The sequence below is a fragment of the Oryctolagus cuniculus genome, chromosome X (genome assembly GCF_964237555.1).
Source record: "Oryctolagus cuniculus chromosome X, mOryCun1.1, whole genome shotgun sequence".
In the NCBI taxonomy this organism is placed as follows: domain Eukaryota; kingdom Metazoa; phylum Chordata; class Mammalia; order Lagomorpha; family Leporidae; genus Oryctolagus; species Oryctolagus cuniculus.
Genome location: NC_091453.1, coordinates 130,906,083 through 130,920,478, shown reverse-complemented (window position 1 = coordinate 130,920,478; position 14,396 = coordinate 130,906,083). Strand labels below are relative to the sequence as shown.

Below are 14,396 nucleotides of genomic sequence, written 5' to 3'. Positions count from 1 at the left end.
CATGTACCAATGCCATCTCACTAGTCCAAGTGATCAATTTCAATTCATAATTGATCATAATGATAGGTCTAAGAGTCAAAGGGATCACATAAACAAGACTAGTGTCTGCTAATACTAACTGATAGAATTAAAAGGGAGAGAACGACCAACATGGGAAGTGGGATACACAGCAGACTCATAGAATGGCAGATGTCCTAAACAGCACTCTGGCCTCAGAATCAGCCCTAAAGGCATTCAGATCTGGCTGAAAAGCCAATGAGAGTATTTCAGGCATGTAAAGCCAAGACACTCTGGCAAAAAATTAAAAAAAAAGAACTAAATGAAAGATCTCTGTGAATAAGATACCGACAGAAAGAACAGGCCATCAAAGAAGGAGGTACCTTTCTCTGAAAGGAGGAGAGAACTTCCACTTTGACTGTGGCCTTGTCTAAATAAGAATGGAGTCGGCGAATTCAAGAGGCTTCTATAGCCTTGGAAGCTCATGACAAGAGCCTAGGGTGATTACTGATGCCATAAATAAGGGTGTCAAGTGTTAAATCAACAGTGAGAGTCACTGTGCACTTATTCCCCATGTAGGATCTCTGTCCTTTGTGTGTTGTATTATGTGAATTAACGGTATAACTAGTACTCAAATAGTACTTTATACTTTGTGTTTCTGTGTAGGTGCAAACTGTTGAAATCTTTACTTGGTATATATTAAACTGATCTTCTGTATATTAAGGTAATTGAAAATGAATCTTGATGAAGAATGGGGTGGGAGAGGGAGTGGAAAATGGGATGGTTGTGGGTGGGAGGAAGGTTATGGGGGAAAAAGCCGCTGTAATCCAAAAGTTGTACTTTCGAAATTTATATTTATTAAATAAAAGTCAACAAAAGAATGGCTTTTTTAGATTGGTTGAGTATATTCTAGCCAGAAAATCATGCATTTTTTTGTTCAAGCAGCTTCTATAAAGATGTCAAAATGTGTTATATTGAATTCCAGTTGTTTCTCATCCCCTCTGCTGTATATAACTGGCATTCCCCACTGCTAAATCTTGACTTGGACCTTTCCACTTATAGGAAAGACTGGGCTTGGTAATGAAAACACAAAGAATATGGGAAATGGCGAGTAGTCTGATTTGTGCATGATTTCTGGTCCAAAAGAGAAGCAGTGGAATTTGAGGCTGTTAAAAATAGTATATTGGGAGCATATTACAGAAGGCCTTGACTGTCAGGCTAAGGAGTTACTTTAAGCTATGCAGAGATATGGAACGTTTGTGCATGTGCAGAGAAGTGATCTGAACAATTAACTAATGTATTAGTCATAAGACGTCTTTAGGACTAGGGAAATGATTAAACTTGCCAAACCTACAGATTGTATATTTTTTAAAAATTTTATTTGTGATATACAAATTTCATGCATTTTATATATACAAATTTAGGAACATAGTGATTCTTCCCACCCTACCCTCTCTCCCACCTGCACTCCCACCCTTCTTCCTCCTCCATCTACTATCCCCATTATTATTTTTTTAAAATGTTGATTTTCATTTATTTGAAAGACAGAGTTACAGAGAGAGGTAGAGACAAAGAGAGAGGTATTCTATCTGCTGGTTCACTCCCCAGATGGCCGCAACAGCTTAGCAGAGAGCTGGATCAGAAGTGGAGCAGCTGGGACTAGAACCGTTGCCCATATGGGATGCCGGTGCTAGAGGCCAGGACATTAACCTGCTGAGCCAAAGTGCCGCCCCCCACATTCTTATTTTTAAAAGATATGTTTTCAGTTAGCTTTATACTCATGAGATTAACCCTATACTAAGATTTCAACAAGTAGTATGAAGAAAAAAAAAAAAAACCACTGTTCCTGAACAGTTGAGACAAAGGATGTTAAAAAAAATAGCATCTCAAAGTGTCAATTTCACTTCTATAGATAACCTTTTGGGTATTCTATTAGTTACCACAGATCAGGGAGAACATATGGTCTTTGTTTTTTGAGGACTGGCTTATTTCACTAAGTATAATGGTTTCCAGTTGCATCTATTTTGTTGCAAATGACAGGATTTTTTTTTTACCACTGTGTAGTATTCCATAGTATATATACACCATAATTTCTTTATCCAGTCTTCAGTTGATGGACAATCTGAATTGATTCCATATCTTGTTGGGAATTGAGCTCTGTACTGGTAACATTATTTTCATTTTATTTATTTATTTTTTTACAGGCAGAGTTAGACAGTGAGAGAGAGAGAGATATAGAGAGAAAAGTCTTCTTTCTGTTGGTTCACCCCCAAAATGGCCGCCACGGCCGGCTCACTGTGATGATCCGAAGCCAGGAGCCAGGTGCTTCCTCCTGGTCTCCCATGCGGGTGCAGGGCCCAAGCACTTGGGCCATCCTCCACTGCCTTCCCAGGCCACAGCAGAGAGCTGGACTGGAAGAGGAGCAACCAAGACAGAACCCTGCACTGCAACTGGGACTAGAACCCAGGGTACCGGCACTGCAGGTGGAGGATTAGCCAAGTGAGCCACGGCACCGGCCATTATTTTCATTTTAAATAATGGATTAGTGTTGTAATATTCAATCCAAGAAGTAGAGGTAGTTTATGAAGCACAATAGGTCTGTTTATTGTACCAGTCACATCAACTTAATAAATATGGAGCTTTGAAAATTTCTTTCTATCACTGGTGTCAATATCTTAGGTGTCTCATCTATAAAATGAGGAAAACAAATTATTAGATCTCAAAGTTACAGTATAATCCTGACATACCATGATTATTTCCTTTTCTCTCAAGCTACCTCTGGATAGACATAAACTATAGCTCATCAGTTTAATTATTGAACAGAAACTTCTGTTCTGGGCTTCAGATTAAACCAATTTTCAACTACCTGTGAAATAATGCAGTGACCATCAGGAGAATATATCAATAATCATGTATGAATCATAAATGAATCTATTGAAAATATTTTTATTTTTATTTAGCATTGACTTTTAACTTAAAAACTTTAAGTTTATTGATGAAGAATGTTGCTAATATATAAGTAGAGTCAGTAGGGGATGGAAATGCATTCTCATGAGAGTATTTGGCTAAGAGAGAAGTCACAGTGTATTGCCCTCACATTCAGGTATTTGAGGTACAACTTTTAGCTTTCCCATTAACTCTTTGGGTGATTCAAGATTATTGTCAGAGAATTTTGTATTCCTATCTATAAATCCACCTGGAGTATATAACATCTGAACCTTGATAGTTGTCTGTGACTCTATGAGAATTCTCCTTTCTACTCCCTTTTAGTAATTCAATATATTGTTTTTCATTCAATTCATATTTCCCAGAAACTGAATTAGGCAAGGCAGAGTCAAGATCAACCTCCCCACCCCTGGTGAGAGTAAAGGGATAATAAGAAAGACATTTGCACAGAATCAGTTGATCTCCCACAGCCTCTCTCCACAGTCCATGTCAGGCAGATCTGGAAGACTGATGGGATGAGCCAAGGGTGGAATATTACCTGATAGGTATCTGTATTTAATCTCTTCAGCATATTAACGTCAGTTTGTTAGCTCTGCACTACAATTCCCTTATTTCTTTCATCTTCCCGATGAAGTACCTGTATCACCTCTTATGATCTGTCTGCAAAGTTGGCCAGTCATCTCTACTCTTGACAAAGTGCCAATGCCTCTCTAGCTGAAGCTTTTCATATGGCTTTAGGTTGATTGGAGTGCCATATTTTTTTTAATATTTATACTTGAATAATTCATTCAAGTCCATAAACTGTTATTATAAAAAAAGAAAACAAACTTTGAATACTTATAGATATGAAGCATTAAGCCTAGCAATTATAATATATTATTTAATATCAGTACAATGTATCTGTGAAGTTATTTTAAGATGCCATTGCTATTACTAGAGGTAATATAATAACGGCTAATATATTTGCTTAAGTTTATACCACTAATAAACTTTGTTTCCAGACTCTTGAAGCCTAGATCCTATTTTCCATGTTTACCTATTTTATAATTTTATTATCTCAGCAATCATTTAAGTTAAGCAGGGGGAGGATTACTTGTTTTATTTTCTACTGTATCACAATACCTAGACAGTAATAGATACATAGATAACACCCAATGCCAATATATTGAATGATTAAGCGAATTGAATTAGATTTATGATTTAAGAAACCTTTGGTTCAAATTTAATTTTATAAAGTTGTCATCTAGAGAGTAATGGTGTGAGAGCTATTCAATTTTGATGTTTCTACTATTCTGTAGATCTTCTGTTGAGTCTTTTCAGAACAAGAACCTTGCTGCTAGGTATAAATATTGATGAGAAGACATATTGATTGTCCTTTAGGAATGCCTCTTTACTGCTATAAGTTTTACAGTTCTAATTAACTGGATGCTAGGAATAGTTATTACATGACTATTAAAATTATCTTTCTAGGTTTAAGTTTGGAGAAAACTGAGATGTAAAGATGTATATACTGTAATTTGATTAATGATCTACCCCACCTCACAAAGAACTGGCACTGAGACTCAGGATTCTAACTCGTGTTCCACTACTTGATTCTATACCCCTTGGCAACCCTTGCTTCTTGATCCTCGGCGACATCTGTTTTCTTTCATCCTATCCCTCTTCCCTCTGAGACCTACCTCCAGGACCTTTCTACTTTGATTCTATAAAAACAACCAAGCTCCTCATTAAAGGGTAAAAGTATCATACATAGTGCCTGGGTCTGAATTAGGTGGTTAGCAAGGTGCATAGTGCTCAGAAAGGCTTGCAAAATGCATCCAAACCGGAGAAGTGGGAGGTCTCTAAGGAACACTAGAAAATCAGAAAACTTGGATTACAGTCCTGCCTTTGCCTTTCACTGACAATGTAATCATGTGAAAATTTTATTTCTTCTTTGAGCTAGTTTCATTATGTATAAAATAAGAAAGATTGTGGAGTCTCCTAAGAGTCCTGATGGCCTTAACACTTGATAACTGCTACTACTCGTTTGCCCTATTTTCCATAGGGTGGAGAAAGGGGTAGGTAAGATGTAATTCAAAGGTTTGTCTGACTTTGTTGTTCTGTGTACTTATGTTTCTTGGGGCTAGAAGAGAGGTAAGTTCTCAGTAACAACATTTCCCTTATTTATTTCGAAGCCCATTCATTTATGCACCAACATTTAATGAATCAATTGTATGCCAGGTAGTGTTCCCACTGATATTCTGTCCAGGATTTCTGCTTGTCTCTCCTCTGCTGGGATAGGGCTGAAACATGCTTGGTTAATTTCACACCAATGCTGGAGTAAGAGCTCAGATATTGACTACTGTCTGCTTCCTATACAGGCAATCATTGTGACAAATACAATGTGTTTACTGTTTTGGCTAACATATAAGGTTATTTATTTGCTCTAGTCTATTAATTGAAGTAGTCTTAATTTTTTTTTTTTTTTGACAGGCAGAGTTAGACAGTGAGAGAGACAGAGAGAAAGGTCTTCCTTCCATTGGTTCACCCCCCAGATGGCCGCTAGGGCTGGTGCGCTGCGCTGATCCAAAGCCAGGAGCCAGGTGCCTCCTCATGGTCTCCCGTGTGGGTGCAGGGCCCAAGCACCTGGGCCATCCTCCACTGCCCTCCCAGGCCACAGCAGAGAGCTGGACTGGAAGAGGAGCAACCGGGACAGAACCCTGCGCTGCAACCGGGACTAGAACCCTGGGTACCGGCGCCGCTGGCAGAGGATTAGCCTAATGAGCTGTGGCGCCGGCTGAAATAGTCTTAAATTATAATATTTAAACACATAGTTGTTTCCTATTAAGAATTTTTTTTCTCTTTTCCATGCACTGCCTCAGACTCTCTCCTAAGCATGCCCCGGATATTCCTGATGACAGCACTGACAATATTACTATCTTCACCAGAATCTTGGATCGTCTTCTGGATGGCTATGACAACCGGCTACGACCTGGGCTTGGAGGTCAGTTATTTTAAGATCTTTTTGGCCATTGTCATAAGTTACCTTCAGTAATGCTATTAGTGTAAAGCTGAGTTTCTTCTCTCTGAGCACTGGAAATTGGTCCTCTATTCAGTGAGTAATTTGCCTGTTAGATTTTGGAAGGTCTGGATCTCACTTAGGCAAATTCATCTAAACTATTATACCTCAAAGTTTGACTAAGCCTATTTTTAAAATTTTATTTAAGTTATACAAGTTTCATATATTTCATATGTAAAGTTTTAGGGACATAGTGGCACTTCCCCCCCTACCCTCTTTCCCACCCACACTCCAACCCTTCCTCCCCCTCCCTCTCATATTCCGACTCTTAATTTTTACAATGATCTATTTTCAGCATACTTAATGATTGTATAGTTAAACCAACCCTAAGTAAAAGAATTTAACAAATAGCATGAAGAAAATGAAAACAAAACAAAACTGTTCCTCAAAGGAAGAGGCAAGGACTATAAATAATCATAGATGCTCAAAAAGTCTATTTCATGCCAATACATTACATTTCAGGTACTGTATATTAGTTACCTTGGATCATGGAAAACTTATGATATCTGTCTTTTTGAGACTGGCTTATTTCACTAAGTATGATAGTTTCCAGGTATGACCATACTGTTGCAAAAGACAGGATTTCATTATTTTAACAGGTGAGTGCATAGTGAATATATACTATAGTTTCTTTATCCAGTCAACAGTTGATGGACATCTGGGTTGATTCCATATCTTAGCTATCGTGAATTGTGCTGCAGTGAACATGGTGGGTACAGATAACTCTTCCATAGTCTGATTTCTTTTGGTATGGGCAAATTCCCAGGAGTGTGATGGCTGGATCATATGGTGGGTCTATATTCAGATTTCTGAGGTATCCCCATACTGTCTTCCACAGTGGTTGCGCCCATTTACATTCCCACCAACAGTGTACCAGGGTACCTTTCCGCAAACATCCTTGCACTTTTGTTGTTTGTTGATTTCTATATGAGAGAAATTCTAACTGGAATGAGGTGAAAACTCACTGTGGTTTTTAATTCCATTTCCCTGATGGCTAGTGATCCTGAGCATTTCCTAGAGTGTCTGTTGGCCATTTGAATTTTTTCTCTTGAGAAATACCTGTTCAAATCTTTTACCCATTTCTAAACTGGACTGTTGGCTTTCTTGTGGGTGAATTTCTTAAGCTCTTTATAGATTCTGAATGTTAACCCTGTCTCTGTCTCTTTTAATGTGGGTGTTAAATGATTTACATTTAATGTGATGATGATTGATATGATTGTCTTTAAATCTACAACCTTGTTATATGCTTTCTGTTTGTTTAATCTGTTGTTATTTTTTCCCACTTTTTTCTGCCTGCTATGGTTAGGACATGGTTTGAAAGTTTCCACCAAGGATTCATGTGCTGGAAGCTTATTCCCTCGTGTGGCAATGTTGAAGTGGTGGGGCCTTTTAAATGTGGGGTCTGGTGGAAGATAATTAGGTGACTGGGGGCATTCTCCTTGAAAGAGATTAATTCATTCAATGTAATCAGTGTTTCCCCTTCTTTCATGTTACTCTTTATGATTGGAGGCTTGAAGCTTCTTTCTTAAGTTTGCTCATTCAATACACGCTAGTTTTTTTTTTTTTTTTTTTTTTTTTTTAGCTATATTCTCCTTACCATGCTAGGAACTTATTCTTTCAATTTGTCTCTGATTTGGTAACCATTATCCAAATCGCACTATCCCTCCCAACCTTTAGAAATCACCATTCTGTGTTAAGATTTAGTTAGTTAGTTTGTTTATTTTTAGGTTCCACATATGAGGAAACACATAAAATACTTGTCTGTGTCTGGCTTGTTTCACATAACATGATGACCTCCAGGTCCATCTGTTTTGTGAAGAATGCTAAGATTTCATTATTTTTATGGCTAAATATTATTCCATTGTGTGAATATAATAAATTTTCCTTATGTATTCATCCAATGATGGATACCTTGATTGATTCCATGACTTGGCTATTTTGAACAGTGCTGCAATAAACATGTTGGATCGGCTGTTTCTATGATGAAATAAGTTCATGTCTTTGTGATATATTCTCATTGGTGGGGTTGGTGGATCATATGGCAGTTCTATTTCTAGTTTTTAAAGAAATATTCATACTGTTTTCCTCAGTGGTTGCACTGCTTTACATTCCCACCGATAGAGTATAAGAATTCCCCTTTCTCCATGTTCTCACCATCATATGTTACCTCCTATCTGTTTTGATAATATCCATTCTAACAAGTGTGATGTGTTATCTCATAGTTTTAATTTACATTTACCTGATGGCTAGTCCCACTGAGAATTTTTCATGTATCTGTTGGCCATTTGTATTTCTTCTTTTGAGAACTTTCCATTCAGGTCTGTTGCCCATTTCTTGACTGGACTTGTTTACTTTTCTTCTTTTTTTATTTGGTTATTTTTTATGAGTTTCTGATATACTGTGGATATAAGTCCTTTGTCAGATAAGTAGCTTGTAAATATTTTCTCCCATTTTGTTGCATATAATTTCATTCTATTGGTTGCTTCCTTTTCGGTCCAGAAGCTTCTGAGTTTGATATAATCCCACTTAGTTTGCTTTTGTTGCCTGTGCTTTGGAGATTTTATCCAAAAAATTATTGCCTATATGAATGTCTTGACGTATTTCCCATATGTTTTCTTCTAGCAATTTCAAGTTTCACATCTTACATATAGATCTTTGATCCATCATGAGTTGATTTTGTATATGGCGAGAGATAAGAGTCTAATTTCCTTCATATGTACATACACATCCAGTTTTGCCAGCACTATTTATTGAAAGACTCTCCTTTCTCCAATGTATGTTATTGGCACCTTTGTCAAAAGTCTGTTGGCTCTATGAATGTGGATTAATTTCTAGGCTCTATTCTGTTCCATTCATCTATGTGTGGATATTTATGCCAGTATCATGCTGCTTTAATTATTTTAACTTAGCAGTATGCTTTTAAATCAAGAACTGTGATGCCTCCAGCTTATTATTAGTTTTTTTGATAACAACATTGCTTACGTGATTCTGAATTTATTGTGATTTTATATGAATATTTGCATCTCTTTTACTTTTTCTGTAAAGCATGTCACTGGTATTTTAATAGAAATAGTATTGAGGAGGCCTGCACTATGGCACAGCGGGTTAAAGCCTTGTTCTGCAGCGCTGGCATCCTATATGGGTGCCGGTTTGAGTTCCAGCTGATCCAGCTCTCTGCTATGTCTTGGGAAAGAAGTAGAAGATGGCCCAAGTCCTTGGGCCCCTGAACCCATGTGGGAGACTCAGAAGAAGATCCTGGCTCTTGACTTCATTTTGACACAGTTCTGGCCATTGTGGCCATCTGGAAAGTGAACCAGTGTATGGAAGACCTCTCTCTCTCTCTCTCTCTCTGCTTCTGCCTCTCTGTAAATCTGCCTTTCACATAAAAAATAAATCTTTAAAAAAAGAAATTGCATTGAATATGTAGATTACTATACATAATATGGATATTTGCTTTATTTTATTTTTGAAAAGATTTATTTTATTTATTTGAAAGACAGACTTACAGAGAGAGGTAGAGGCAGAGAGAGAAGAATCAATATCATAAAAATGTCCATTCTCCAAAAGCAATTTATAGATTCCATGCGATACCAATCAAAATACCAAAGACATTCTTCTTGGATCTGGAAAAAATGATGCTGAAATTCATATGGAGGCACAGGAGTCCTCAAATAGCTAAAGCAATCTTCTACAACAAAAACAAAGCCATAGGCCTCAAAATACCATATTCAAGACATACTACAAAGCAGTTATAATCAAAACAGCATGGTACTGGTACAGAAACAGATGGATAGACCAATGGAATAGAACAGAAACACCAGAAATCAATCCAAACATCCACAGCCAACTTATTTTTGAACAAGGATCTAAAACCAATTCCTAGACCAAGGACAGTCGATTCAACAAATGGTGCTGGGAAAACTGTATTTCCACATGTAGAAGCATGAAACAAGACGCCTACCTCACACCTTACACAAAAATCCACTCAACAAAGATTAATGATCTAAACCCACAATCCAACACCATCAAATTGTTAGAGAACATCGGAAAAAAATCTTGCCAGATATAGGCACACGCAAAGATTTCTTGCAAAAGACCCCAGTGGCACAGGGAGTCAAAGCCAGGATTAACAATTGGGATTACATCAAATTGAGAAGTTTCTGTACTGCAAAAGAAATAGTCAAGAAAGCGAAGAAGGAACCGACAGAATGGGAAAAATATTTGCAAATTATGCAATGAATAAAGGATTAATAATCAGAATCTACAAAGAGATCAAGAAACCCACAACAACAAAACAAACAACCCACTTAAGAGATGGGCCAAGGACCTCAATAGACATTTTTCAAAAGAGGAAATCCAGATGGCCAACAAACACGTGAAAAAATGTTCAGGATCACTAGCCATCAGGGAAATGCAAATCGAAACCACAATGAGGTTTCACCTTACCCCGGTTAGAATGGCTTACATACAAAAATCAACTAACAACAGATACTGGTGAGGATGTGGGGAAAAAGGGACACTAACCCACTGTTGGTGGGAATGCAAACTGGTAAAGCCACTATGGAAGACAGTTTGGAAATTCCTCCGATTCCTGAATATAGCCCTACCACAAGACCCAGCCATCCCACTCCTTGGAATTTATCCAAAGGAAATTAAATTGGCAAATAAAAGAGCTGTCTGCACCTCAATGTTTAATGCAGCTCAAGTCACAATGGCTAAGACATGGAATCAACCTAAATGCCCATCAACAGAAGACCAGATAAAGAAATTATGGGATTTTTACTCTATACAATACTATGCAGCAGTAAAAACAAAAAATGAAATCTGGTAATTTGCAAAAAACTGGAGAAATCTGGAAAACATCATGCTGAGTGTTAAGGCAGTCCCAAAGGGACAAATATCACATGTTCTCCCTGATCGGTGACAACTAACTGAGAACCTAAAGGAAACCTGTTAAAGTGAAATGAACACTATGAGAAACAATGACTTGATCAGCCCTTGTCCTTTGAGGAAGAGCTTACTATTTTATTCCTTTTAGTATTTTTTGGTTCTACTTAATACCATTGAACACAATTACTCTTAGGTGTTTAGAATTAACTGAAAAGTGATCCCTGTTAAATATGAGTTGGGATAAGAGAGGGAGATGTACAGTTCGGCACATGCTCAATTGGACTTACCCCTAATGGTAGAGTTAGAAACATACCAGGGGATTCCAATTCAATCCCATCAAGCTGGCATGTAGCAATGCCATCTCATTAGTCAACGTGATCAAATTCAGTACATAATTGATCATACTTATAGGTCTAAGAGTCAAAGGGATCACATAAACAAGACTAGTGTCTGCTAATACTAACTGATAGAATTAAAAAGGAGAGAACAATCCAACATGGGAAGTGGGATACACAGCAGACTCATAGAATGACAGATGCCCTAGAAAGCACTTTGGCCTCAGAATCATCCCTTAAGGCATTCGGATCTGGCTAAAAAGCCCGTGAGAGTTTCTCAGGCATGGAAAGCTAAGACACCATGGCAAAAAAGAAAAAAATATGACCTAAATGAAAGATCTCTGTGAGATCCCAGTAGAAAGAACGGGCCATCAAAGAAGGAGGTACCTTTCTCTGAAGGGAGGAGAGAACTTCCACTTTGACTATGGCCTTGTCTAAATAAGATTGGAGTTGGCGAATTCAAGAGGCTTCTATAGCCTTGGCAACTCATGACAAGAGCCTTGGGTGATTACTGACTTCATAAATAAGGGTGTCAAGTGTTAAATCAACAGTGAGAGTCACTGTGCACTTATTCCCCATGTAGGATCTCTGTCCTTTGTGTGTTGTATTATGTGAATTAACGATATAACTAGTACTCAAACAGTACTTTATACTTTGTGTTTCTGTGTGGGTGCGAACTGTTGAAATCTTTACTTGGTATATATTAAACTGATCTTCTGTATATAAAGATAATTGAAAATGAATCTTGATGTGAATTGGGTGGTAGAGGGAGTGGGAGGTGGGATGGTTGTGGATGTGAGGGAAGTTATGGGGGAAAAAGCCGCTATAATCCAAAAGTTGTACTTTGGAAATTTATATTTAGTAAATAAAAATTTTTAAAAAATAAACATGAAAACACAGTACTATTTCCACCCAGCAATAATGATCTTGCTGAAAAAGCGAGCAAGAAAGAATTTCTACTCATAATAGCTACTGAATTTTCAGATATTTACGAGCAAATGAAAGATCTCTCCAATGAAAATTATAAAACACTGATTAATGAGACACAAAAAATGGAAATATATTCCTTGTTTGTGGATTTGTAGAGTTAATATAATTAAAATGTTCATACTAAAAACAAAGTTAAAGATTAAACAGGGATCAATTTTCAGTTAAATTTAAACACCTAGCAATAATTGTGTGTAAATTAAAGAGTTCAAGCAATGCTACTAAGTAGAAAAACAAAATACTGAAAAGAATAAAATAGTAAGCTCTTCCTCGACAGTCACTTAATCTCTCTACTTAATGTGTTGTACTATGTGAATTAATGGTAAAACTAGTACTCAAGCAGTACTTTATACTTTGTGTGTATGCAATCCTTTGAAATCTTTACTTAGTATATACTAAGTTGATCTTCAGTATATAAAGAAAATCGAAAATGAATCTTGATGAAGTATGGGACGGGAGAGGGAGTGAGAGATGGGATGGTTGCCAGTTTGAGGGAGGTTTTGGGTGGAAAACAACTGTAATCCAAAAGTTGTACTTCTGATATTTATATTTATTTATTTAGTTAGTTATTTTTATTTTTTTATTTTTTTTTTATTTTTTTGACAGGCAGAGTGGACAGTGAGAGAGAGACAGAGACAGAGAGAAAGGTCTTCCTTTGCCGTTGGTTCACCCTCCAATGGCCGCCGCGGCCAGCGCGCTGCGGCGGGCACACCGCACTGATCCGATGGCAGGAGCCAGGAGCCAGGTGCTTTTCCTGGTCTCCCATGGGGTGCAGGGCCCAAGCACCTGGGCCATCCTCCACTGCACTCCCGGGCCACAGCAGAGAGCTGGCCTGGAAGAGGGGCAACCGGGACAGAATCCGGCGCCCCAACCGGGACTAGAACCCGGTGTGCCGGCGCCGCAAGGCGGAGGATTAGCCTAGTGAGCCGCGGCGCCGGCCCTATTTATTTATTTTTAAACTTTTATTTAGTAAATATAAATTTCCAAAGTACATTTGATGGATTACAATGGCTTCCCCCCCCCATAACTTCCATCCCACCCGCAACCCTCCCTTCTCCTGCTCCCTCTCCCATTCCAAGATCAATTTAGTATATATTAAGTAAAGAACATGAAGTGTAAAATACTGTTTCATTACTAGTTATAGCATTACTTCACATTGGACAACACATTAAGGACAGAGATCCTATATGCGGAGTAAGTACACAGTGACTCCTGTTGTTGACTTAACAATTTGACAGTCTTGTTTTTGGCTTCAGTAATCTCCCTAGGCTCTAGTCATGAGTTTCCAAGGCTATGGAAGTCTTTTGAGTTCACCGACTTTGATCTTATTTGGACAAGGCCATAATGAAAGGTGAAGTTATCTCCTCCCTTCAGAGAAAGGTACCTCCTTCTTTGATGGCCTGTTCTTTCCACTGGGATCTCACTCGCAGAGACCTTTCATTTAGGTTTTTTTTTTTTTTTTTGCCAGAGTGTCTTGGCTTTCCATGCCTAAAATACTCTCATAGGCTCTTCAGCCACATCCGAATGCCTTAACGGCTGATTCTGAGGCCAGAGTGCTTTCTAGGGCATCTGCCATTCTATGAGTCTGCTGTGTATCCTGCTTCCCATGTTGGATTGTTCTCTCCTTTTTTATTCTATCAGTTAGTATTAGCAGACGTTAGTCTTGTTTATGTGATCCCTTTGACTCTTAGACCTATCAGTGTGATCAACTGTGAACTGAAATTAATCACTTGGACTAGTGAGATGGCATTGGTACATGCAATCTTGTTGGGATTGAATTGGAATCCCCTGGCACGATCCTAACTCCACCATTTGGGGGCAAGTCTGATTCAGCATGTCGCAAATTGTACATCTCCTCCCTCTCTTATTCACATTCTTATATTTAACAGGGGTCACTTTTCAGTTGAATTTAAACATTTAAGCATAATTGTGTGTTAATTATAGAGTTCAACCAATAGTATTAAATAGAACAAAAATACTAAAAGGGATAAGGTATTAAATTGTACATCAGAGTCAGGACAAGGGCTGATCAGGTCACTGTTTCTCATAGTGTCCACTTCACTTCAACAGGTTTCCTTTTTTGTGTTCGGTTAGTTGCCACCGATCAGGGAGAACATATGATATTTGTCCCTTTGGGACTGGCTTATTTCACTCAGCATGATGCTTTCCAGATTCCTCCATTT

At 38.0% G+C, this 14,396-nt stretch overlaps 2 protein-coding genes across 7 annotated transcripts in view; one reads left to right on the top strand and one right to left on the bottom strand.

The window, feature by feature from the left end:
- The window catches only part of LOC138847567 (uncharacterized), a 668,340-nt gene that overhangs the window by 305,029 nt on the left and 348,915 nt on the right, over positions 1–14,396 (bottom strand). The gene's annotated exons all lie outside the window — the stretch shown is intronic.
- Positions 1–14,396, top strand: part of GABRA3 (gamma-aminobutyric acid type A receptor subunit alpha3) — a 327,873-nt gene that overhangs the window by 114,338 nt on the left and 199,139 nt on the right. For all 6 annotated transcript variants that reach the window (XR_011385360.1, XM_051833856.2, XM_051833857.2 and 3 more), the window contains exon 3: positions 5,805–5,926. Coding sequence is in view for 5 of the 6 variants with exons in the window: in XM_051833856.2 (XP_051689816.1) it covers positions 5,805–5,926 (122 nt within the window). In the remaining variant the exon portion in view is untranslated. The remainder of the gene's footprint in view (positions 1–5,804; positions 5,927–14,396) is intronic.